Source organism: Protopterus annectens, chromosome 14.part0, assembly GCF_019279795.1.
Source record: "Protopterus annectens isolate FY-2018-M chromosome 14.part0, PAN1.0, whole genome shotgun sequence".
In the NCBI taxonomy this organism is placed as follows: Eukaryota; Metazoa; Chordata; order Ceratodontiformes; family Protopteridae; genus Protopterus; species Protopterus annectens.
This window is the reverse complement of record NC_056748.1, coordinates 186,690,284-186,717,363: the sequence shown is the minus strand read 5'-3', so window position 1 is coordinate 186,717,363 and position 27,080 is coordinate 186,690,284. Positions and strand designations below refer to the sequence as shown.

At 41.1% G+C, this 27,080-nt stretch overlaps 1 protein-coding gene across 1 annotated transcript in view; it reads right to left on the bottom strand.

Annotated features, from left to right (window-relative positions):
* The window catches only part of XPNPEP1 (X-prolyl aminopeptidase 1), a 1,046,907-nt gene that overhangs the window by 478,068 nt on the left and 541,759 nt on the right, over positions 1–27,080 (bottom strand). Inside the window, exon 9 of the mRNA XM_044055946.1 lies at positions 4,967–5,056. Coding sequence (XP_043911881.1) covers positions 4,967–5,056 — 90 coding nt within the window. The remainder of the gene's footprint in view (positions 1–4,966; positions 5,057–27,080) is intronic.

Below are 27,080 nucleotides of genomic sequence, written 5' to 3'. Positions count from 1 at the left end.
TGGCCTTGTTCCTGAGGAGGAACCTTCTCTATTGCTTTTATTTGTAACAGCTTTGAGACTTCTCTGAGTGCCTCTGCCCTTTGATTTTTGGCAGGTTTGGCATGCCTTGTCCTGTTGGTAAAGTATGAAAGTGGAACCTGTAACCTCTGTCTATTATGTCCAAGATCCAATTGTCCTGTGTTATAATGTGACAGTTCTTTGAGAATAGAGATAATTTTCCGCCTAGAGGTGCTTCTCTTTGAGCCTTGGTAGGCGGAATGAAAGGTAAGTCATTGTGATTGTCCCTGTGGTGCAGGTGAACTACCTGTGCCACTTCTCTGATTTTGTGGTTGCCATTGGCGGCCCCTGTAGGAGCCTCTGTATTGCCCTCTGCCTCGTGCACGCCTGTTCTTTGCCCTTTGAAACTTGTCTGAGTCTGGAAAGGACCAATTCTTCGAAGGCCAATTCCTGCTGAATCTGGGAGGCTGAACCTGTCTGTACAGATTTTGCCTTCTCCTCAATAGATTTCAACACATCCTGAGCATTAGCACCAAAAAGCTTCTGTTTATCCAGAGGTGCGTCCATGAGCTTTACTTTAACATGATCCGGCAGTGGCTGCTCTTTCAACCAAGCATGTCTACAGATAACAGCCCCTGTCACAGCTGCCCTACATGAATCTTCCAATGCATCATAACCACACTGAAAAAGAAAGAAATGGCTAACCTTGCTGCACTATTAAAAATCCTTTAACCAATAATCCTTTTATGCCTAGGCTAGCTTTTCTGCAAATTTCATTTTTTCTGCAAATCATCCAGTAATAATCCTGGTACTGAAACATAGTGACCTCATGTTAAGTCTGGTAGGCAGGTATAAACCTTACCCCCCATCTCCAGGGACCTTGCTTCCCTGTGCTTCCCGGGCAGTGGGTTTTTTTGGCTGAGGAGGAAGCCACCTTGGGGCCCTGTGAAATAGTTTCTAGATCCACAGAGTGGGCCTTAAACAGATACATCCAAAACTGGAGGATAGCCCAAAAGGTCTGTATGGGGTAACTTGGAGGGAAGGTACAAGCTTTTTTTCCTATCAGAAAAAATCCTGACCCTGCCACTAAAAATGTCCCTCATGGAGTGGAGGACTAGGCAGAGGAATTGATGATTTCCTCAGCATCCTCATAGTCCTCAGAGGGAAGGATTCTTTCTGAATATAATGTTCTGAACTCCCCCCAGAGGCTTCATCTGAAGAGAGGTTGTCTGCCTGCTCAGTTCTAGGCCTTTTTGTCCACAGGAATGGTGTTGGGTAGATCGAGAACAGGCAGTAATGGAAGAGTCCTTATGAGGTATTTTTTTACCACAAGACAACACATTATTAAACTTTTCAATTTGTTCTGACATCGAAGGACATCTACTCCTGTCCTTCTCCTTAGCCATAAAAGGGAACTTACTCCCTCCCTAAGATCTTTGCTGAACATAAAAAACTTCAAAACCCAACATCACTCCTTTCTACTTTCTAATCGTAAATGGACTTGCATCCTACCAACCTAAGTCATCCCTCCTTTAAATTCTTCTACTTCTAAGCTCATTTTCCACTCTCTAATAACTTTCTTTAAAAATCGCTAACTACTTCCTAGATTGCTATTGTTAGTTCTTATAACAAGGTCAATCAGACATAATATTGTCTACAATCTAGCAATGACAACTGCCTTTCTCAGAACAATTTTGTAAATACTATTCTTTGATATGTAAATATTAGAAATTGTATTTATTATCTACTGTATATATTCTGTTTATACTCTGTTTATATTTTGCTGTGTTTTCTATTTTGTAATGTTTGCTATACTTGGATCTTTTCTCCCTGGGCCTCCACTGAAAATGGGCTCCGTGATCCTAGTGGACTTCCCCAGTCATCAAACTGGAAATAAAATAAATAAAATAAAATGTTCTTCCCCCTGGATGCAAATCATTTCAGTGGTCTTGTTACATGCCAAAACTCATTGCCAATCACTCCCAGAAGGGTAGGGGCTGGAAATGTATTTCAGTAATTTATTTAGTATAGCAAGGCGAAGTGGCTATTTGAGTCATTAAAAATTAGTTCTGGCAACAATGACCTTTTGGGATATGACAAGACTATATGATAATCTTTAATGCCACCATTCTGTGCAGACCACAGATTCATGGCTGTGTATATCACTTCAAAATAAAATAAATAAATATATACTGTATGTTTGTGAGTGTATATATATATATATATATATATATATATATATATATATATATATATATATATATATATACACACACACACACACATTATATATATATATATATATATATATATATATATATATATATATATATACACATATAGGTTCAAAATGAAAAATGAAGGTAAGGTGAAAACGGGAATGTCGAACGGAAGTCGGCAGAATACAGACTTCATTAGGTCTAGGGCCTTGGCAACATGCTTTTAAAGACCTAAGAAGTTAAGCCTTAAGGTCTTTAAAGGTATGTTGCTGAGGAGCTAGACTTAATAAAGTCTGTAATCCAGTAATTTTGTAGTTTATATACACAATTTAATGTCTGTCTACTGGAAGTGCAAGACATGTCACTGCGATACCCAACACTTCATGCCCTTCTGACACCCATACACCCCTGCTACTTATAAATACTAGCTCTTGAGATTGCTACACCTTGGAGAAGGAGGAACACACTGAGATACAACAATTCTTGAGTTTATATACACTGCCTCTAACTTTTCTGAGGAGCATGCTACATACACTTAGGCTTCCAACAGCTACCCCAATGTAACATACATGAGTATGTTACAATGGGGTGAAGTCATGAGTATAATTCTCCAGGGTGTGCCACCAAATCACCAACAAAACATTAACAGATAAACCTTTCTTCAGACTCAGGCAGAATAACGAGCAGCCCTTGCTTACATAATGTGTAAGAAACCACAAGGTTCAGTAGTAAAGAGAGGAAATCAGGAGGAGGTATGAGGACTAGGAAGCAAATGGCACTGTGTAGCTCACTGAAAGGTCACCATACAAATAATGAAATTACAGACATATACACACACACACACACACACAGCAGGTTTAGTCATGGTTGATCAAAGTCTGTTAACCTATGTTATCCAAGACTGAGAAACCTACTCCATGACAAAGACCAGTTCAAACAAATAACTTGTAAAAAAGGAACTGAAGCCCTGGAGCTGCAGGACAGCTCCTGTATGAGAAGCATTTTATACTGGGAGGCACATGCCTCATGACTAAAGCTAACAAATAACACAGAAGTAAGGCAGCTCTGTACAGTGGCTAATGCTCGGGCTTATACATACAGAAAGATGAGAAAAGTGCTCCACTGTAATGTTCTACACTGTCTTCAACAAACCCAGACACAGACCTGACAACAGGAAAAAGAGAAGCAGAGTCTACTGGAATCACTGCAGGAATCTGTCCACAATAACAGGAAAGCAAACATCCTATTCTAGTAACAGCAATGACGGAACCACTCTGAATGATCACAGCTCATGACTGGGGCCACTTGAAGCCCATATGATTTCACAGATGTGTTCCACAAACATTTTAAGAACAAGTTTCTTATAAAAAAACACCATTCTTCAACAAAATGTTTTGGGCATCTTATGGTTTGCTTGCAACCTCTTAAATAACTAGGATGAAAAAAGTACAATTGTGTACACTTACCATAAATGTAGATGTTAGAGTGTATTTACTGTTGCAGTCATCACACTTGGGTTATCTGCGCTACAAGCACTGAAGGCTGTGGAACCCTTCCATGCTGACAGGATTTCCCTCAGGACTAACCCTTCCTTTATGACTAAAGTGGTGTCCAGTGTGGCTCTCAATCAATCCATCCATTTGCCAACCTTCTACCCTAATCCTCATAATTAAGGGGAAAGGATCCTGCACTCTTTGGACATGCACAGACAGCTCAGATTCTACCTTGATAGGACTAAGCCCTTCAGGAAATCTGACCAGTTACTGGGGCAAAGGGCAAGGCCATTTCAAAATAACATATTTCCAAATGGATAGCACACTGCATCCATTTATTCTACAAGCACCATGGGAAACCTACCCCTCAGGGGGTTAGAACACATTCCACTAGGGAAACATCTACCTCTACAGCATTTCCAAGAGGAGTCCCTACCAGGGACATCCTGGAGGCTGCTACCTGGAGTTCTGTACACACCTTCATCAAGCATTACCACCTGCCTATCTTTTCCAAATCTAGGGCAGGATTTGCTACAGCAGTCTTGCAAGGCATACTAGCCAGCCCTAACTCTTCTCGACTGCCTCCACCCTTCTTCAGCTTTGGGAATCCACCCAAGTGTGATGACTGTAACAGTGAAACATGAAGAACATAGTACAGTCATGTACTAATAAATGTAGATGTTCGTATTCACTGTTGCAGTCCTGGTTTCCCTCCCTCCAGACCCCTCATTTTCTCTCTCTCTCTCTCTCCTATCTATGGCTATTACTAACCCCTTCTGGGGTATTGGTATTTACTTTTTACTGGTGGTGTTTTCCCCACCATAACTTAGCTCCCTATTTGGGGGGCGCCTGACATTTGAGGCAAGAAAAACTGATGTAATGGCATCGGCTGCCTGTTTTTATACCCCTGACGACCTGACGTCAGTCCTGGAGCAACAGCATCAAATGCAGAAATACTAAGTCTCCGGTATTTGGGCCAAGTGAGGGCTACCTGCAGGCACATAACCCAAGTGTGATGACTGCAACAGTGAAACATGAAGAACATCAGTCTGACTTGGTGCATAACGTCTGTTTACTGGGTACAGCTTACAACTCAGAGAATGTAACAAAAAGTTCATTGTTTGATAAGTGCCTTACAGTAAATTAATTTCCAACATTATTTGCCAAAACTCAAAATCGTTGGTACAAATGTTTCGCAGCTAGCAGGACTGAATTGCTAATTCAGCCATATGAACCATCACTTTTTTTTTAACTTACGTGGGCTCTTTTCATTCCTTCAAGTTCAGTTGCATTTTTCACAGCTTTCGTCAAACAAATAGGAGAATATGGAGTGGAATATCTATGTACCTAAAACAAAACAAAAAGAAAACATAAATTTCAATACATAGCATAGCATAGCATTTATAAATTCATCTTGAAGAAAACTGCTATCACCACAAGTTCTATTGTGGCTCACCTAAATATAGTATAGCCATGACACAGGTTCACATACCCACATTGACCAATATTTTTAAACAAATATAACTAGGAAAAATTTAGGACCAAGTACAAAGGTGGAAACATTATTTATTGCACATTTTCATATTAACAGTTAAACAAACTTTAGAATAACAAACAAATATCACAGCCACTTAAATTAACTAATTAAGGTGTGTGTGTGTGTGTGTGTGTGTGTGTGTGTGTGTGTGTGTGTGTGTGTGTGTGTGTGTGTGTGTGTGTAGGGTGTCCTGAATCTGCAAAAAATCAAGTTTAAAGAAAAAGAGTGATATTTGTAACCAACATCCAGTTGTCTATGATTCCAAGCAGTTTCAGGTGTGCTGCAACCACAGCTATGCAGATAGTGAATACCCTGGAATAGTGGTGAGCCCAAAGAGAAGGGTTTGAAATTGGTAATGATTGGCTCCCACCTGGAAGCACAGAAACTTCTGTGATGCCTTAGCTATCTTTAGGTGTAGGCTGGCATCCTTGAGGTTCAACAAGCACATCCAATCTGCCTTTTGACAGGGGAGGATTCAATGCACTGTGACCACCAAAAGCTTGGGTTTCCTGAAATAAAAGTTTAGGCCACTGAGATTGAGAACAAGCCTGAGGTGCTTCTTTTTTTGGTGACAAAAAGAATCTTGAATAAACCCCAGATTCTTTCTGGTGTGGTGGGTTCCCTTGGATGGCACCTTCTGCAAAGAGACTAATGATCTCCGTCTTAGATGCCTACTTTTGGCAGGGTGGTGCATCTACAAATGTAAAAGAAGTCAGCTAGACAGCCTCTGGAAATTTTTTTACGTCATCTGTCCTGCGTGATGACCAGCTATGCGGGTCAGTGGTGGAATATCCAACTCTCAAGTGGCTCCAGAGGTGAACAATTCAGCAAGACTTCAAGGGTGATGTGGCTGAATCCCAGGGGGAGGGTTACAAAACCATGGTTTTGCAGTCTGCCTCCAGGGTGCCATCCACTGGATAAGCCCTTACGACTATGGAATTTGTTTGCCATACCGCTTTTCTCTAAAGGTAGACGTTGGGATTTGCAAAACCATGACTGCTTGGCACCTTCCAGTTTCCAGTGACAGTTTGTCACCATATGGGTGTAAAAGCCCTTTGTTTCTCAAGTATAGCCAAACAGTCTACTTATGCTTTGCTGATGTGGTCATAGGAAAGCCGAAACATGCATGTCCACAGCTAGTGCGGTTTGGCTTTATTGGTCTGAATGTATCCATAAAGACTTAAGAAGAAAAAGTAAAAAGTCATGAACATTCAGAAACATATAGCTGAAACACTTGATGTACTTAATAGGCCATTTGCATATATCCCATGGGTGTGTATTACATGAGGTTTAAGGTATATCATACAGTGAAAAACACTAGCTTGGGTACTTTTTTTTTTGTAGTTTTTACTAGTTAGTCTGTGTGACCTTTTCACTCTTTGGATTGAATCCTTGTCAGACAGAATGGGATTAGCATTATGATTTTTCTAATGTAAGCAGTTTTGCACACGGAAATTACTGTAGGGTTTAGCTTTAGGGTTAAAAAAGTTTTTTGTGCATCTGAGGAAACTTGTGTAAGCATCAGACTTCCAAGGGGCAAGAGCTTGACTGTCAGGGAAATTAGCAGCTATCAGGAAAACGTTCACTAGGACAGATAAAACAGGAGGGACAGCTTGAAGTTGTGGAATATCCAACTGTAACAAATCAGAGTACATTTGTTGGGAAATAGGAACTGCATTCTGATTCCACTAAAAAACTCTCATTTTATGTCGTTTCAGAAAAAGAACTGTCTTTTGGAGGGAGATCTCAAACAACTCTTTCTTTAGAATCTGAATCTTTAGGTTGAGAAGAAAATCCTGATGCACAACATTTTCCATCTGATCCCTGTTCTTCTAAGTGAAAATCTGAGTCAAAAACAGAACAGACCCTTTTCTTTTTTTTCTGAAGAGGAAGCAGGTAAACAAAAAACAGAAATAAATTCCATAGCAAATTCGAGCAAATTTTGCATTTCCACTGAAACTGAAACAGGAGAGGGCAATTTTTTTTTCTTTTTTGTTTTCTTTTCCTGGCAAACGCCTTGAAAAAATGCCGACCCAAAGTAGGCACACTTTCCTAGGGCTCAGATTCCCTTTCCCAGTCGACCTTCTCTTCATTGTGTCCCTATGCATCCAGAGAACATTGAGTTTTATCATGGACTTCATTATTGTCATGGGGTTACTGGGAGAATGTATTCTATGCATGCAGCAGATAATGCAAGGATTCAGAAAGATTGTTTCTCCACTGCTTGTGTAGAGCAACCCTATAGCCACAGGGGACATGCCTGTCTCATGGTACTTAGTGGTTACAGGTGCTACATCAGAGGGATCGAGGAAAATGACGAGTGTTCATAGGTAGGTACTAGGCTATCGGCCCAAGGGCCTACGTAAGCCTAGCCAACAAGGTTCCCTGGCTTACGCCACCCAAGAAAGTTATTTTCCTGTTCATGGAACTAAATCCATCCACAATGGAGTCACCCATCAGCGGCTGAGGCAAAACTGGAACCAGTCTGACAATTTTGTTGTTTGTGGAAAAGGGAGGAAGAATGAAGAAGACAGGTAACTTCTCCATAGGTGTGGCTACAAAGAAGCCTCAAAGACAAGTAGCAGAGCCTGAAAGAGATGGCAACCCAGAGTTAGTCAAAAAATTAGTTTTGAGGAGAAAAACACAATGATATTTTCCAAAAGCACAAATTCCTACCCTAGAACTTAAATAAAAAAGTACGTAAGTAAAAGTTCAAAAAGTTACCAAAGCATTGACTGTAGTAAAAACACCTCAGACAAGAATGGCAATCAGTAAAAAATATGTTTTCTAGCCCAAATAATAATAAATTCTCAGAAAACATAGACTTATTCAGAAAAAATATAGCAATGGATAGTTTTCCTCAGCAGTGGACTTGTCTATTCAGCCTTGTATGATTACTAGCCAATTGTCAGGTCCATGAGGCCTGCAGAAGGACAGCAATTCAGCAGCAAGAAAGCTCTGAAGCTTATGGCACTCTAACTGTCTTCTATATGGAGTTGTGATTGAGCTCCTGACACTTAACAGTGCCTGGAAGGCATCCTCAAGTGTTGAAAAGCTGGCGACATTGGTCATGTTTTCAGTGGATATAACCTAAACAGCTTAGGCTATTGCAACACTGATCTACTGCTGAATGTCAGGGAGGTTTGTCTGGAATGATACAAGGGAACCCCCCCGTAAAGGAGGAAGAGACTCGCACTGTCAGTTGTAACCTTTTTGAATTATTCTGAGAACTCAAGTGTCTAATGTTATTTGTTGACAAAGGAAGATGACGACCGAGGATTTTGGAACATTTTACTGAATTGCTTGGGTGGAGGAAGGGAAATATATGACTGGGCATATAGTTAGCCTTGTTTTTTATATAGTCCTTGGACCCTACCTTCTTTTTGAACCTCCCTGTCATTGTTTTTTGAAAATTTTTTTTTGCCTTTGCCTTGCTAAGACTGCTTGTTCTGTTTTTTATAAAATGAACCTGAACTGGAAAGAAAATTTCTACAATATTTTGGCATGGAAGGTTGAGAAAACTGGATACTCCCTTCAGTCAAGTTTGGTCTTTCATCAAATCTTTTAAGGACCTCACCAAAGAAACAGCCAAATAATACTTCTTTATCCAGGGGAGTATTTAAGAACTCAGCACAGGCATCCGCAGGTAATTTTGGGAATGTAGCCAGGCAAATCTCTTCGCTCTGCTACTGGCATCTGCTCTATAAACAGCATTAGAAGTGTCAATAAGATCATTTTAGACAGTGTTTGGTTACCCTATGTCAGTCTCTGAGGAAGGGAGGTCAGCAATTTACTTTCTTATACTGTTAAAGGAAGTCAGTCAAAACATATACATGTGAGCTTGACAATTCATTATTCTAAATCCCAAGGTGGAAAAGTATTACCTTTCCTCCCAAACTTGTCAAAGACTTTATAAGAAGTATAGGGTTAACTGCCAAAAATTGCTTAGCAGAAGATGGTCCTGACAAAAAAAAAAAATCACTGTTGGGTCTGTTCTAGGATTTGAAAAAATAAATGTGCGGGTGTGAGGAACTTTATATAATTTTCAGACTTCTTGGTGGCAGGTGACTGACTGTCAGGCAAACTGCTGGTTGCAAAGAAAATAATTTCTAATGCTGAAAAAACAGGTGAAGCTGCAGGTTTAAAAAAAAAAACAAAAAAAAACCACCTGTAACAAATCATGCCATCTTTGCTGAGATTTCATTTTGCTCCCACTGACATAACTTCCTCATTCTGGCAACAGTTTCAGAAAAGGATAATTCATCAAGTAACAAATCTGAAGAAACGCTTTGCCAAGTGTCAGATTCCTCATTCTGTGGAGGAGGAACATTCAAAACACAATCTATATCTAACTCTTGTCACTCAGAATGAGAATCAGAATCTGAGAGAAAATTAAGGGAAGACTACAAACGTAAAGATTGAAAGGCTTAAAATAAACCCTTAACAAAACCCAGCCAATCTTACTTATCTATCCTACATGATATTGGGGAAAAAATAATGCATAACATTATGATGTCCTTCAGGAATGCAACTGCAGTCATAACATATGGGTTATCCTGCCTCAGGCAGCCCTCGGTCGGCCGAATTCCAAAGTCTGGGTCCAGCGTCGGCTGGTGTCGCCTCCTCTCCGACGTCACAACGGCTGGAGTATAAAGGCATCAGCCGACGCCATCTTCTTCAGTCTTTCTTGCTGCACGGTGCCCGAAGCAGAAGCAGTTCGCTAGTGCCGGTCGGTCAGCTCCTGTGTTTTCAGTACCGAAGTCATCTAAAAGCTAAGTACACCGTTGGGGAACATTTTTTCTTGCCTCAGCCGATGTCAGAACAAATTGAGAAAGTTAATAATTGTTTGTCTTGTGGTAAACAAATACCTCATAAGGACTTCCATTCTTACTGTCTTCCTTGCCTGGGCCCAGACCACGACGTCTCGGACTGTGCTGCCTGTGCTTGCTTTAATAAGCGCACTCTCAGGCGCCGGGCAGAATTTGCTGAAGACTTTTTCGGCGAATCCTTTGCGTATATCATGCCGTCAGATCAACCGACAGCTCAATCTTCCAAAAAACGGAAGGACCGGGACCGGCATCCTCGGCCCGCGTCCTCTACCTATACTACTCCTAGACCCTCCGCTAGTGCTTCGGTCCCTGCGGAAGTGGTAATTCAACCGCTCCAGGCCGACGACACAGCACTAGCTCATCCTTCGGTCCCGGAGACCTCTCCGGTGCCGGTTGTTGATTTTCCTCCGGAAACCGAAGTTCTTGATTTACCCGACACCATTCCGGTGGACAAGGTCACTCCTGCACGTGGGGCTGCTAGGCCTCCTGTATCTATGTCCATCAAAGCCTTTGCACGTGCTAAGGCTGCCAGCCAGGCCAAGGCCCATCCTAAACCTGCTGTTCAGGCCCCCTCCTCTGATAAACAGATAATGTCTCTTGCTGCAGACCTTATTTCCCTTATCAGGGGGTCTCAGCCTCACCCAGACAGAGGTTCTCAGCCTCCTGCAGAGAAAAGGCCTAGAACTGAGCAGACTGAAAACCTCTCTTCAGATGGGGATTCTGAGCATTCAGATATTCAAGAAGAATCCTTCCAGGCCTATGAGGACTCTGATGCTGAGGAATCAATTCCCTCTGCCTCTCCTCCAGAGGATTTCTCGTTTGGTGAAGTCCTGCACTCAATGAGGGAACATTTCCAATGGCAGGGTCAGGAATTCTCTGATTCCAGGAAAAGGCTCCGTACCTTCCTAAAGCTTCCCCAGCACAGACCTTTAGCTATTCCTCCTATGATGGATGTTTTGGATGATGTCTTCTCCGATTCCAATGCTAACCCTGATTCTCTCCCCCCTGCTCCTGCCAAGCCAGACAGATATTACAGAGTCCCTGACACTCACAAACATCTCTTTAAGGCCCACACCGTGGATTTAGAAACTATTTCACAGGGTCCCAAGGGAGTGGCTACCTCCACTGCCAAGAATCTTTTGCCAGCGGATAGGGAAGCCAGGTCTATGGAGAGAGGGGGTAAAAAAGTTTATACCTCTACCACCCTAGCCATGAGGTCACTTAACTGCCTTTTTCATATGTTTCAGTACCAGGATTTTTTACTGGATGATTTACAGAAAAAGTTAGCCTCTCCTGAGCCTACTGACAGAAAGGCATTGCAGGATCACATACATAACACTCAGCAGGTTAACAATCATTTTCTTCAGTGTGGTTATGATGCATTGGAGGCTTCATGTAGGGCAGCTATGACTGGGGCTGTGATACGTAGACATGCTTGGTTAAAAGATCAGCCACTGCCAGACCATGTCAAAGTAAAGTTACTTGATGCACCTCTGGAAAAACAGAAGCTTTTTGACGCTAATGCACAAGATGTGTTGAAGTCCATTGAGGAAAAAGCTAAGTCAGTACAGACAGTCAAGGATTTCCTCCAGGTTCAGCCACCCAGATTCAGTAGAAACTGGCCTTCAAAGAATTGGTCCTTCCCAGACTCGGACAAGTTTCAAAGGGGAAAGAACAGGCGTGGCCGAGGCCAATACCGAGGGCCCCTACAGGGGCCGCCAATGGCAACTTACAAATCAAAGAAGTGCTGCAGCCAGTCCAGCTGCACCACAAGGACAATCACAATGACTTGACTTTCATACCGCCTACAAGGGCTCAGAGAGAAGCACCCTTGGGCGGAAAATTATCCTTATTCTCAAAAAACTGGCATATCTTAACCAAGGACAGCTGGATTCTGGATTTAATAGACAAGAGTTACAGATTCCACTTCCATACTTTACCTACAAGACAAGGCATGCCAAACCTGCCACACCATCAAAGGGCAGAGGCACTCATTCAAGTTTCAAAGCTATTAAGTATAAAAGCAATAGAAAAGGTACCTCCTCAGGAACAAGGCCAGGGATTTTATTCAAGACTGTTCCTTGTTCCAAGAAAGGAAAACAAATGGAGGCCTATACTGGACTTGTCTACTCTAAATACCTTTCTCATTGTGCCAAAGTTCAAAATGCTGACGTTACAGCAACTCCTTCCCATGCTGGGCAAGGGGTCTTGGCTGGTCACTCTGGACCTCAAGGAGGCATACCTGCATGTCCCAATCAGACAAAGCTGCAGAAGATACCTCAGATTTCTTGCAGGGACAGAGCATTATCAATTCTCAGCATTGCCGTTTGGCTTATCTACTGCGCCCAGAGTGTTCACGAAATGCCTGGCATCAGTAGTGGCACACTGCAGACTCAGGAATTCAAATATACCCCTACCTGGACGACTGCCTCATACAAGCAGACAACAGACAAACCTTAATAAAAAACTTGGACTACGTCATGCAATTACTACAGGCCTTGGGATACACAGTCAACATTCAGAAATCAAGACTACTGCCATCCCAAAAGATTATTTTCCTAGGAGCCAAACTGGACACACAAACACAAATGGCCTACCTCACAGAGTAAAAACAACAGCAGTTACCAGAGTATTTCAAAGGCCTAGCACAGCTCTCCCAGCTGACTGCAAGGAAACTTCTGCAGGCCCTGGGGTTCATGGCATCATGCATTCTTCTGATACCTTTGGCAAGACTTCATATGAGAAAGCTGCAATGGTATTTGAAAAGCTCATGGTCCCAACACAGCCAAAGCCTAGAGGACGTAATCCCACTTATTCCATGTCTGCAAAAAGAATTCTTGTGGTGGGCTCAAGCAAGTCAATTAAACAAAGGCATGTCTTTCAACAGACCTCAAGCAGGTCAAATAATTACAACAGATGCCTCAGACCATGGATGGGGGGGTGCACATGGAGGACAGATGCGTTCAAGGTCAATGGACACCAAAGGAAAGACATCTGCACATAAACCAAAAAGAGATGTTGGCAGGGATACATGCAATCGACAGTTTCGAAAAATCACTGCAGCAAGGGCATTTACTAATAAGGACAGACAACACCACTGTCATGTGGTATATAAACAAGCAGGGAGGGACTCATTCATACCCCCTCTGCAGACTAACAATGATTCTCTGGGAAAAAGCACCGAGTCTGAAGATACATTTGTGCCAGGCAAGGACAATGTACTGGCGGACAAGCTAAGCAGAAATTTCTTGGATCCACACGAATGGATGCTGCATCCCCACATTTTTTCACAAATAACAAAGACATGGGGACGACCGGACATAGATCTCTTTGCGTCTCACACGAATCATCACCTGGAAAAGTTCTGTACCAGGACCCACCATGCTCTAGCCTGGACAACGGATGCTCTCTCCTTCAGCTGGAATTCCCTAAAAATTTATGCATTTCCTCCTCTGCCACTGTTGACCAAGGTGATCCTGAAGATCAAAGCAGAACAACCAACAGGCATTTTGATAGCTCCAGACTGGCCAAAGCAACACTGGTACCCGTTGCTGTTGAGCATAACTTCGGACCAAACCGTGGCCTCTGCCCCTATGGCCCCTGCTCCTAACACAACACAACTACAGGACTGTTCACCAAAACCTGAAAACATTACATCTGACAGCCTGGAGGTTACATAACTCCTTCCGCTTCCAATCTTTCCAAGGCAGTTCAGGACATCTTATTGGAAGCACAGACCGTCCACCAGAAAAACCTATTCAGCCAAGTGGAAGAGATTCAGCATCTGGGCTGCCAACAGGGTCAGGATACAACAGTACTGAGTATACCTCAGATATTGGAATACTTGGCAGAAATGTTTCATTCTGGACTCTCATATTCTTCCATAAAGATTCATGCCTCAGCAATCTCAGCAAGATACAATTGTGACCCACCAGTGTTCTCACATCCTTTGCTAAGACAGTTCCTGAGAGGGATAAAGAATATCAAGCCTCCCAGAAAACAACCAGTACCTGCATGGGACCTCAATTTTGTATTGGAAAAATTATCTCTTCCTCCCTTTGAGCCAGCAGCAGCCTCAGAGATGCAATTTCTATCATGGAAAACAGTTTTCTATTGGCAGTCACATCAGCAAGAAGAGTCTCGGAGATACAGGCACTCATGGCAGTACCTCCTTTCCTCATTTTTCATCAGGACAGAGTCTCTCTAAGAACAAATCCTTCTTTCATGCCAAAGGTGTCTCTAAATCAAGCTATTCACCTTCCTACTTTCTTCCCCAATCCTCAAAATACAGGGGAAAGACTGCTGCATACCTTGGACATACACAGGCAACTACGCTCCTACTTGGACAGAACTAAGGCCACCAGAAAATCTGACCAGCTGTTTGTGGCCTATGCTGCTGGAATACAAGGAAAAGCAATCTCCAAGCAAACAATTTCAAAATGGATTGGACACTGCATCAGATTCTGCTATTCTTACCATGGAAAAAGTGTGCCAGCCAATATTAGGCCACATTCCACCAGAGCTATAGCCACATCCACAGCTTTCCTAAGAGGAGTGGCTACAAAGGACATTCTAGAGGCTGCTACATGGAGCTCCGTGCATACATTTACCAAACACTACAACCTGCCTTTATACTCCAGATCCCGAGCAGGCTTTGCTTCAGCAGTCCTGCAGGGCATTTTAGCTACACCATCTTTTTCTTAGCTCCATCCACCCCCAGCTTGGCTATGGTATTCAACCCATATGTTATGACTGCAGTTGCATTCTTGAAGGACATAGTACAGTTTTGTACCTACCATAAATGTAGATGTCCGATAGATATGAAACTGCAGTCGGATTTTCCCTCCCTCCTTCCCCCCTTTTCCTTCATTTGGGTCCATTCCCCCTGTCCCTTTTAGCTGGGGGTATCTCCTATGGTGTATCTGTTTATTACTGTTGTGCATGTCTGGAATTGTTTATCCATTCACCAAATTTAGCCTTCCTAGGAGGGCACCTGGCATCTGGGGCAAGAAACACTGAAGAAGATGGTGTCGGCCGATGCCTTTATACTCCAGCCGTTGTGACGTCGGAGAGGAGGCGACACCAGCCGACGCCGGACCCAGACTTTGGAATTCGGCCGACCGACGGCTGCCTGAGGCAGGACAACCCATATGTTATGACTGCAGTTGCATATCTATCGGACATCTGCATTTATGGTAGGTACAAAACTGTACCTTTTCTCTTCCTGGGAGAGACGCCCCGAGAAAAGGACCAACCTAATGAACGGTCCCTTCTCAGGGAACCAAGCTACTTAGATCCACTTTGCAAAAGAGCACCGTCTGCTCACTCCTCTAGTACAGACAAGTGTGGTTCTCCTTTGCCCAAAAAGGATGGCCAAACAGCCACAGAGAACATGTCTGTGTTTTGTTCCTTAGCAGCTTCTCAAGGAGAAATAGCAGAGGGACCAAGAGAAAGTGATAAGCGGTCTGAGTTACTCAAAATAATCGAAGAAGAATTCACTCATCAGTGTCTGAAGTGAAGAAGAAGCTGGCTTCAAGACCAAATACTCCTGTACTACTTGTTTCTTCTTACAAATCAGGGAGAGTCCAAACAGCCAGAAACCTGGTCTAGGACTCTGTAAAAAAAAAAAAAAAGCTCCTGGCAAGAAGTAGAGAAGCCTTGCAAAGTCACTCTTGCCTCCTGACTTAAAATTAAAGATCTGAGGTAAAATGTTTCAGAGGCAACCTTGAAAAAACACTAGCCCTAGCCCTAAATTTTGACAGAAATGTTATACTTTCCCTCACAAGAAATGTTACAATGAAAGGTATTCCCCTGAAGAGCACTTATCTATCCATCCTTGAAGAAGTGTTAGCAGACTGTGAATCACTCAAAGCCTGCAGAGAAGAGTGCACTTTAACAGCAAGACATTTCTGAAGGTTTGGTGCCCTAATCACTTATTTTATACACATCTCCGTGAGTTGCTTAGCAGTTACAACACATGGAAGGTGCCCTAAAGGTTTGGAATCTGGCTGTTTGTCACATCCTTAACAGGCTACAACTCATGTAGCTTAGGCTATTGCAGCAGTGATGTAATGATGAACATCATGCACAAATACCTAACAGCAGGATGTTTACATCTACAAGGCATACATCTAAACAAATGGAAGAAAAACTTACAGCAGCACATGCAAGATGATGTCAACAAGAAAAGAAATGTTAGCTCGGATACAAAATACTGCATGATCTGATACAATTTCCAGATTCTTGCATACAAAGTTAAAAGTCTTAAGATTAGACAATGCTGGCATCAAAAAAAGCCTAAACAGTTTATCAGCAAAGCCACAAAAGAACTAAAGAAAGCATACTCGGCACTTAAGCTTACTATTGCTAAGTACATCATTCATATGTGCAAAGCAAAATATAGAGGTGGTAGTTCTTCAGCATTTGTGAGTGCTTCTTTAATGGAGTATGGTAATAAATATTGCCTTACCAGAAGTGAAGCAAAATCTACCCATAAATGGCATGGTTTACTTACCAGGGTGAAACCCAAGTGGGCAAGCTTCACTTAAAATTAAATAATCTGTTAATGGAAGCTTTTCATCTGGAAGTAGAGATAATTTTTAAACTACCTGATTTTTCCACCTTGCTGACAGAATCAATGATGACAGGTACAGCACACCTTTTCTACTTTTAAATACATTCTTCGGCAGTGATAACTGTGGCTTGCCACAACTAAATCTCAAACGATTCCACTTAGTCAATCAAACAGGAGCACTGAAGTCAATTTTTAGAAGCAGTGTGTTTTTAAAAGCCAATGACAGTTCTTACAAATTATGAGAATTATCCAAGCAGTAAATGCAAAAACAAATGTGGTCCACAAGTCAGGAATATAGAAAGCCATTGATGGTTCATTTTCCCCTAACCTCCACATCCTAGAACACTAGAAGAGGGGAGGGTGACAGCTTGAGACAGTGGCCATCATCCAGCAGATATTAGGAGATTTTGTTGCATCTAACACCTTTGCCCCACCACACCTCCAATGGCCAGAATGTATGGTGCAATGCCTGCTACACTGGCCTTTTGGGAGTCCAAGCATCTGCACTCCAGCAGTCCCAACTAAAATGGGTATTCCTTTGGCAGCCTCACTTCTCACCAACACTCACACACACAAGCACACACACATCTAGTACAGCAGATGCCATCCTGGGCCATTCACCAAGTGGAGCTCTTGTGAGACAACTGCGCCACCAACTTACCCCTGGAATGAGTATGTCAGCCTTGACCACTCACTCCCATTCCGCATTAGCTGGTTCCTCTACGACATGAACCACGACTCAAGCCCAAGTCTGCTAGAGAACAGAAGGGTCAGAACCTCAAAGGTATGTAGACAGAAAGGAAAGAATTAGCACTGCCAACTTCTTAAATGATAAAGCATCTTAAGACTTTGATACAAACAAAATCTTCATTACTCTATAAGCTTGCAAAATTTTCACTGATGACTGTCAGTGGAAGGAGCTGTAAACACTATAATATTAGAAACTAAAAGATTTGTCTTTTGCTTGCGTTTTATACAAAAGCATCACACAAGTATGGCGCCGTGGCGCAGGGGTAGCATTGTCGCCTCACAACAAGAGGTTCTCCAGTTCGATTCTCAACTGGAGTGCCTTCGGTGTGGAGTCTGCATGTCATCCCTGCGTCTGTGTGGGTTTCCTCCAGGTGGGTGCTCCAGTTTCCTCCCACATTACAAAGACATGCATCTGGAGCATTTCTCCCTGGGCATCCGCTAAAAATTGGCTTCATTCCAAGTTTCACTTTCCCAGTAAACAAATGTAAAATAAATAAACAAGTGTTGACACAGGTAGAATGAAGCATTATGTACCTGTAATTTTCCATTGGTGCTGTTTAGCTTACACAGCAGTCTAATTTTGTAGGCACGAAAACCCCAAACATTATGATTAGATGGAGAGACAGAGCCATCAAAAACTTAGAACACCAAAATGCTGCTCAGAAAATGCCTAACACCTCAAAAACATTGCTGAGATGAAAAAGACTTAATAAATTGTATCATCACTTTTGTCTCAATGGCACCAACATGTAGTACACACTACATTACCTTAGCCTAATGAGTCTGTGAAAGTTCAGGTGGGACTGACAACGGAGACTTCAACTGCTTGAACAACCATGCTAAAACAAAAGACAACAGTGCTCCCAGCACTAGCCTTTCCTCTTGGCTTCAAAACATCCTTGAAAAAACAGTACAAGCCTTTGACTACTGTAAGTCTCAACAGTTACTTGACTGAACAAATGAAGTTTAAGAAATTGCAACTAGAAAACTGGTATTTGGGTGAGTGTATTAGACTACCAACAGTCCCCTAAGGTACTGGAAATATCTCACAGGTCTGATTAGTAGCTCAGACCTTCATGATGAACTACGGACACTGTTTAATCAACAAGGCTGTGAGCTTATGGATGTACTTATTACAGGAAACACCAAACAAATGCACACTTTAGAAAAGGACATAGCCAAACTTGACAAATCTATTTTGGATGACTTGCTTTTCTGCCAAGTGTATGACAAACACATTTCGGTCTGAGTAGAACAAATTGCGAGAGAAGTTAATATCAAAAAGGAAAAGAAAATTGCCAGGGATAACAGGGATTATGATGACAAATGTGCTTATGTAATGAAATTCTTATAAAACGACAGACTGGGCATTTTCAGGCTCTTTTAGGGATTGCAGAAACTCAAAGGAGACTGGTGACTACTTATAAAGTGGATTCTCACAAATTAACATTATTGTGAGGAACTGGGATATTATCAAATTTAGTGGGAATATGGTGAACTTAGACAGTATTAAACCTTCCCTGGTGTTTAGAAAGGGTACATTTTTCAAAAATGTTTTAGAAATTTGTAATAACACCACTAATAAGAATTTGAGTAGAAAACCATAAAGTAAGTTTAAAGATGAAAGGTGCAATCAGTGTTCCTGCATTATGAATAATAATGATGAATGCAACAATTTGAATCTGAAATAACATCAGAAGGTACTTCAACTCTAAAATGAAAGGAATTATTTATATTTCTTGCTGTTAAGATATGCAAGACACACATATATCTCCTTGAATGGCTGCATGAACATAAATCAGATATCAAAAATATAAAGCTTAACAATGCCTTAACCAGATAGATAAAGGAGAACCCAAACCACTGTTTTTGTTTCAAGGGCTTGGTGAGGGTTAATATTAGCCCAAGGGGAGAACCTTGGAAAGACTGTTTACAAAGTAGTTAACTATTTTGGCAGTTAAAATATAGATCTTTCCTGGTTTACATGAAATAATGTCAATCAACGCATTTTAAAACTAAAATCATTTACGTTATAATGTTAAATAAACTGCAAGTGTAGATAACTATAGTATTTTTGTACACAGACACATTTCAATTGCTATGTATTAGTGATTACTGGTATCAAATCATGTGACTATTTTATTTAAAAATATTTGTTCCTGAATTTATTAGTACTCTGATAAATTCTTGTGTTACTATTAAGAAGAAAGTGCTAAATTTTACCAAATCTTTTCCATCTCAAGTGTGCATTTTAGGTGTATGGCATTTTTCTGAGCAGCATGTTGGTGTTCTAATTTTTGCAGGCATTTCCTCTTAGTTGCCAAGCCAAAGGTACTTACAACAACAAGGCTAAGAGTGCCACAATTGAGCATTCTCACAAAATTCTAGACACATGCCACTTGTTCCAAGTTTTCAATGCCAAAATGTCTACCAAAACTGCACTTTTGGACTTCCAAGATGGCTGCACATTGAGTAATAGCTTAATTCTGGCTCTCCCAGTCTGAAAACAGAAACTTAGAAGAGAAAGCCAGTGAAACTAGATTTCTGGGTAAATTTCAGTAACTAACTAGTAAGTGCACTGTCTGGATGTCAGGAAAAAAGATACACAAAGGACCTGGAGGAAAATCAGCTACAAAAGGTGAGGAAAAAAACACAGACTGGGAAAGTACTGCAGTTATTCTGCAAGCAGTACAAGTTCCAGACATGACTTCCAGTAACCTAGTGGAAAGTATAAAGCAATTGCACACATAACTGGTTAAAATAAACAAAACACTGATGGAGTATATCAACACAAACAATAAAAAAGTGGGAAAAATGGAAGAAGCTTTAAAAAGATATCCAGATAAGGTGACAAAACTGCAAAACTCAGATGCTGAAATGAAGAAACGACTGGCTGAATATGAGACTGCACAAGAAGACATGTTTCAAAATATAACAGACTGAAAGGTCAGAGCACGTAGGGAAACACATGAGATTTTCTGCTGTAACAGAGAAGCTGGAAGGAACAGACTGCATTAATTTTATGAAAGCACAAACTAATAAATTGACTTGTATTCCACAACAGGAATTGTTAAATGAAAGGGCACACACTGTGTGTAAGCTTCAAATTTGGTTAATAGAAAACAACCAGGACCTTTAATAGTAAAGATGCAGTCTTATTGGCAGAAGGAGTTGACTCTGACAAAACTGTCCAAACAATTAACAGATGCCCAGACAAACTTGTTAAATAAAACAAAAAAAAACATGGCTAAGCCTCGGACTAAACTCTTAGTTTATTAAGGTGAAGCGGTTTTTGTTTATAGATTCATAAACTTCATCAGCCCAAATAATTAAATGCTAAAACAGTTATTTAAATATCATACAAATGTCCCTCCTAAGAAGGAAATGTCATAATTAAAATACAACAAGCAAATTTAAAGTTACATACCACATACACATCTACAAAAACAAGTACTAAATGCTGCTTTTGTTAAATTCCTTAAAAGTTGTTAAAAATATATTAGTAAAAATTATTGTATATCAAAGAATTAGCCTACATGAAATTATAAGCTGATGATAAAACAATGCTAAAATTCCTTATTCTACCTGAGCAGTGCTTTTAATTTTAGTATGTTGTTGATCGCACAATAATCATTAAGCCCAGGTCAGACATAAGAATATAAAGATAAAGTACAGTTTTGTACCTACCATAAATGTAGATGTCCGATAGGTATGCATCTGCAGTCATCACATATGGGTTGTCCTGCCTCAGGCAGCCCTTGATCGGCGTTCAAAGTCTGGGTCCGGGGACGGCTGATGTCGCCCTTTCCCCGACGTCAGAGCGTCTGGGGTATAAAAGCGTCAGCCGACACCATCTTCCTCAGTTTTTCTTGCCCCAGATGCCCTCTAAGGAAGGCTAAATTTGGAGAAATGCAATAAAAATCTAAACATGCACAAAAATATATAAACAAATACACCATAATAGATCCCCCCAGCTAGCTATTAGTGGGGTAAGTACCCAAGAATACCACAGAGGGGAAGGAGGGAGGGTAAACCTGACTGCAGATGCATACCTATCGGACATCTACATTTATGGTAGGTACAAAACTGTACTATGTCCTTCAAGGATGCATCTGCAGTCATCACATATGGGTAGAATACCATAGCCAATCTGGGGGTGGAGGAACTAAGAAAAGGATGGTGTAGCTAAAATACCCTGCAGGATAGCTGTAGCAAAGCCTGCTCTGGATCTGGAATATAAAGGTAAATTGTAATGCTTGGCAAATGTATGCACGGAGCTCCATGTGGCAGCTTCTAAAATGTCCTTGGTAGCCACCCCTCTTTAGAAGGCTGTGGCTCTCGTGGAATGAGGTCTAATGTTAGCTGGTACAGTCTTTCCATGAAAGGAGTAACAAAAGCGAATGCAATTTCCTATCCATCTTGAAATTGTCTGTTTGGAAATTGCTTTTCCTTGTGTACCAGCAGCATATGCTACCAACAGCTGGTCAGTTTTTCTGAAACCTTTAGTTCTGTCCAAGTAGTAGCGCAAATGTCTGTGAATGTCCAGGGTGTGCAGTAGTTTCTCCCCTTTGTTTTGTGGATTTGGAAAGAAGGTAGGCAAGTGAATAGCTTGGTTTAATGAAACCCTGGATACACCTTTGGCATAAATGTAGGATTGGTTCTCAATGAAACTCTGTCCTGATGAAAAATAATGAATGGCTGTACTGCCATCAGGGCCTGCAACTCCGATAATCTTCTTGCTGAGGTTATGGCCAGAAGGAAGGCAGTCTTCCATGAAAGGTACTGTAGATCTGCAGATGCTGCTGGTTCAAATGGAGGCAGTGTTAGTTTTTCCAACACGAAGTTAAGGTCCCAAGCAGGTAGAGGTGGTTTCCGTGGAGGTTTGATGTTTTTGATTCCTCTTAGAAACTGTCTTAGGAGAGGAGGAGAGAAGACAGGTGGATCAGTATTGTACTCTGCTGAAATTGCTGAAGCATGAATTTTAATGGAAGAGTAAGACAGACCATTGTGGAACATTTCTGCCAAATATTCCAGGATATGTGCCATGCTCATCACTGTCGCATCTAGGCCCTTTGTGGTGTTCCAAATGAGAAATCTTTTCCATTTTGCTGAATATGCCTTTCTTGTGGAAGAGGCGTGACTTCCATAATAATATCCTTCACTCTCTGGGATAGCTTATCCTGAGGCGGAGTCAAGGTATTCTCCAGGCTGTTAGTTGCAAGGTTTTCAGGTTGGAATGTAGAGTTTTGTAACTGTGCTGTATCAGTAGCAGTGGCCATAGAGGAAGAGGCCATGGTTTCGTACGTGACATGCTCCTTAGCAGTGGGTACCAGTGCTGTCTTGGTCAGTCCGGAGCTATCAGAATCACTTTTGGCTGCTCTGTCCTGATCTTCAGTAACACCTTGGTCATTAATGGGATAGGTGGAAATGCATACACTGTTAGATTTCTCCAGCTGAAAGAGAGGGCATCCATTTTCCACGCTTGTGGGTGGTATGTCCTTGAGCAGAATTTCTTCAGTTGATGATTGTGGGGGGATGCAAATAGATCTATGTCCGGCCTCCCCCAAGATTGTGTTATCTGTAGAAAGATGTCTGGGTGCAGCATCCATTTGTGCACATCCATGATATTTTTGCTTAAGCTGTCCGCCAGTGTATTGTCTTTCCCTGGCACAAACTGAGCTTGCAGCTGTATATTGAGTTTCAAGGAAAGATCCCATAGTTTCACTGCCAGTCTGCAAAGAGGATAGGAATGGGTACAGATTTCGCCTTTTCCTCAAATTTCTTTAGGACCTCTTGAGCAGTGGAACCAAGTAACTTTTGCTTTTCCAGTGGAGCATCCAAAAGCTTAGCTTTAACATGGTCTGGCAGAGATTGTTCCTTCAGCCAAGCATGCCTACGTGATATATACACCTGTCATTGCTGACCTACATGAAGCTTCCAATGCATCATAAACACACTGCAAGAAATGGTTGCTAACCTGCTGGGAGTTATGTACCAGATCCTGAAGGGATTTGCGATCAAGGGTTCAGTAGAAGACAGTTTCTTATGCATTTCTTCTAACAAATACTCTTGGTACTGTATCATATGAAATTGACAATGTAATGCCCTCTATGGAAAAGAGTGGCAGAAGTATACACTTTTTTTTTACCCCATCTCTCTAAAGCCCTGGACTCCTTTGCAGGGAGTGGGTTCTTAGTAGTAACAGCTGCAACCTTTAGGGCCCTGGGAAATAGTTTCAGGATCAGCAGAGTGGGCCTTGTAAAGAAAATTATGTGAGTCCAGAACCCTGTAATACCTATCGGGTTTAACAGGAGCCGGAGGCAGAGTGTCAGGGGTCATACTAGAGTCAGAGTACACATCATCAATGACATTTAAAACAGGAGGAATAGCCAAAGGTCTATGCTGAGGTAAATGTAGAAAAGGTCTTAGTCTTTTCCTGGAATCAGAATATTCCTGGCCCTGCCATTTGAAATGCTCTCTCATAGAGTGAAGGGTCTCCCCGAAGGAAAGCTCTTCAGGAGGGGAGGCTGAGGGGATAGATTCCTCTGCATCTGAATCCTAAGAGGCCGTGGTGAAAAAAGCCTCCTCCTGGTGAGTCCAGTGATCCGAGCCATCAGAGGCCTCCTCTGAGGAGAGGGATCAGGGGTCTACCTGGGCCTTTTGTCTAGAGGGGTTGGGAGCCCCTGTCCAGACAGGGGCTGAGAGCCCCTGATTAAAGAGATAGGTCCTCTGCCAAGGTTAGGATCTGGGAACTAGAAGAGGGGTCCCTGAGGGGGTCCCGATAAAATCATTTACGTTATAATGTTAAATAAACTGCAAGTGTAGATAACTATAGTATTTTTGTACACAGACACATTTCAATTGCTATGTATTAGTGATTACTGGTATCAAATCATGTGACTATTTTATTTAAAAATATTTGTTCCTGAATGTATTAGTACTCTGATAAATTCTTGTGTTACTATTAAGAAGAAAGTGCTAAATGTTATCAAATCTTTTCCATCGCAAGTGTGCATTTTAGGTGTATGGCATTTTTCTGAGCAGCATTTTGGTGTTCTAATTTTTGCAGGCATTTCCTCTTAGTTGCCAAGCCAAAGGTACTTACAACAACAAGGCTAAGAGTGCCACAATTGAGCAGCCTGACAAAATTCTAGACACATGCCACTTGTTCCAAGTTTTCAATGCCAAAATGTCTACCAAAACTGCACTTTTGGACTTCCAAGATGGCTGCACATTGAGTAATAGCTTAATTCTGGCTCTCCCAGTCTGAAAACAGAAACTTAGAAGAGAAAGCCAGTGAAACTAGATTTCTGGGTAAATTTCAGTAACTGACTAGTAAGTGCACTGTTTGGATGTCAGGAAAAAAGATACACAAAGGACCTGGAGGAAAATCAGCTACAAAAGGTGAGGAAAAAAACACAGACTGGGAAAGTACTGCAGTTATTCTGCAAGCAGTACAAGTTCCAGACATGACTTCCAGTAACCTAGTGGAAAGTATAAAGCAACTGCACACATAACTGGTTAAAATAAACAAAACACTGATGGAGTATATCAACACAAACAATAAAAAAGTGGGAAAAATGGAAGAAGCTTTAAAAAGATATTCAGATAAGGTGACAAAATTGCAAAACTCAGAGGCTGAAATGAAGAAACGGCTGGCTGAATATGAGACTGCACAAGAAGACATGTTTCAAAATATAACAGACTGAAAGGTCAGAGCACGTAGGGAAAAACATGAGATTTTCTGCTGTAACAGAGAAGCTGGAAGGAACAGACTGCATTAATTTTATGAAAGCACAAACTAATAAATTGACTTGTATTCCACAACAGGAATTGTTAAATGAAAGGGCACACTGTGTGTAAGCTTCAAATCTGGTTAAAAGAAAACAACCAGGACCTTTAATAGTAAAGATGCAGTCTTATTGGCAGAAGGAGTTGACTCTGACAAAACTGTCCAAACAATTAACAGATGCCCAGACAAACTTGTTAAATAAAACAAAAAAAAACATGGCTAAGCCTCGGACTAAACTCTTAGTTTATTAAGGTAAAGCGCTTTTTGTTTGTAGATTCATAAACTTCATCAGACCAAATAATTAAATGTTAAAACAGTTATTTAAATATCATACAAATGTCCCTCCTAAGAAGGAAATGTCATAATTAAAATAGAACAAGCAAATTTAAAGTTACATACCACATACACATCTACAAAAACAAGTACTAAATGCTGCTTTTGTTAAATTCCTTAAAGGTTGTTAAAAATATATTAGTAAAAATGATTGTATATCAAAGAATTAGCCTACATGAAATTATAAGCTGATGATAAAACAATGCTAAAATTCCTTATTCTACGTGAGCAGTGCTTTTAATTTTAGTATGTTGTTGATCGCACAATAATCATTAAGCCCAGGCCAGACATAAGAATATAAAGATAACTGCCGCATTAACTCGGCTTTTTCCAAATGCAACATCCATTGGCCTCTTCTAAGTTCTTCATTTACTTGCTGAATACCACAAAATTCAAAACTCTGACCATTGTACATATGCACATGCTTGGCGAGGGCATTAGTTAAATAAAATTTTCTTATAGCATATTGATGCTCATATACCCTATCTTTTAGGGCTCTAGTGGTTTTTCCTATGTAATAAGCAGGACACTGCTTATATGTAGCCACATAAACCACTGCTTTGGAATTACAGTTCAGCCGGGTGGGAGGATGGCATAGTGGTTAAAGTGTTCACCTTATAGGCGCAAGATGCAGGGTTTAATTCTCACATGGGGTAACTGGCTAGGCTTAAAATGGCCTACAAGGGCAGTTGGTCTAGTACTAATCTATGAACCTATGATGTATTTTGTATTTATTACCATTGACTTCCACATACTGCCCTTGGTACATGAATTTACAAAAACTGCACATACCACATTTTTTCATTCCTTGCCCTTTTGATTTTGTCCAACTACCCATTTCAAGGAGTGTTTTCAAAATTTTACCTCTTCTTGCTATCGTTTTTACCCCATCTTTAAACGTATCCCTTATAGATACTTTCTCTTCAATTATTCTCAAAATTTTTTGAAATTATTGCTTGAATTTCATAAAATTGTGTATTAAATGCTGTAATAAAGGTAGCCGTATAATCAATGTCATTACTTTTTCTTAAACAAGGGACTAGGGGAACCATTCTGATAAAAGATTGGTGTAAAATGACCACTGTTTCTTTTGTGTTTAACCTCAGTGAAAAGCTCCTGTAGTATTCGTTTCGGATAACCCCTACTCATAAACATTTCCATTAAATACCTGCATTCTTCAATAAAATCAGAATTCTCACTCACCATCTTAGCGGCCAGGACAAATTGCCCTTTTACAACTGCCTTCTTGTTGGACATAGGATGGGAGCTCGTAAAATGCAGAAAAGAATTGGAATAAGTAGGTTTTCTATGCACTTTGGCAACAAACCTTCTATTCCTTCTGTCCTTACTGAGGCTAACAGCCAGATAATTAATTTCCTGCTCACCAATCATGTGAGTAAATTGTACGTAATGTGCAGTGTTGTTGATGTAAACCAGGAATTCATCTGCCATTTGTTGGCTGCCATTCCATAGGCTGAATAAATCATCCAAATAGCGTAAATATAACACAATGTTATTGGCATAAACACCACCCAAGATGCACCGCTTTTCCCAAC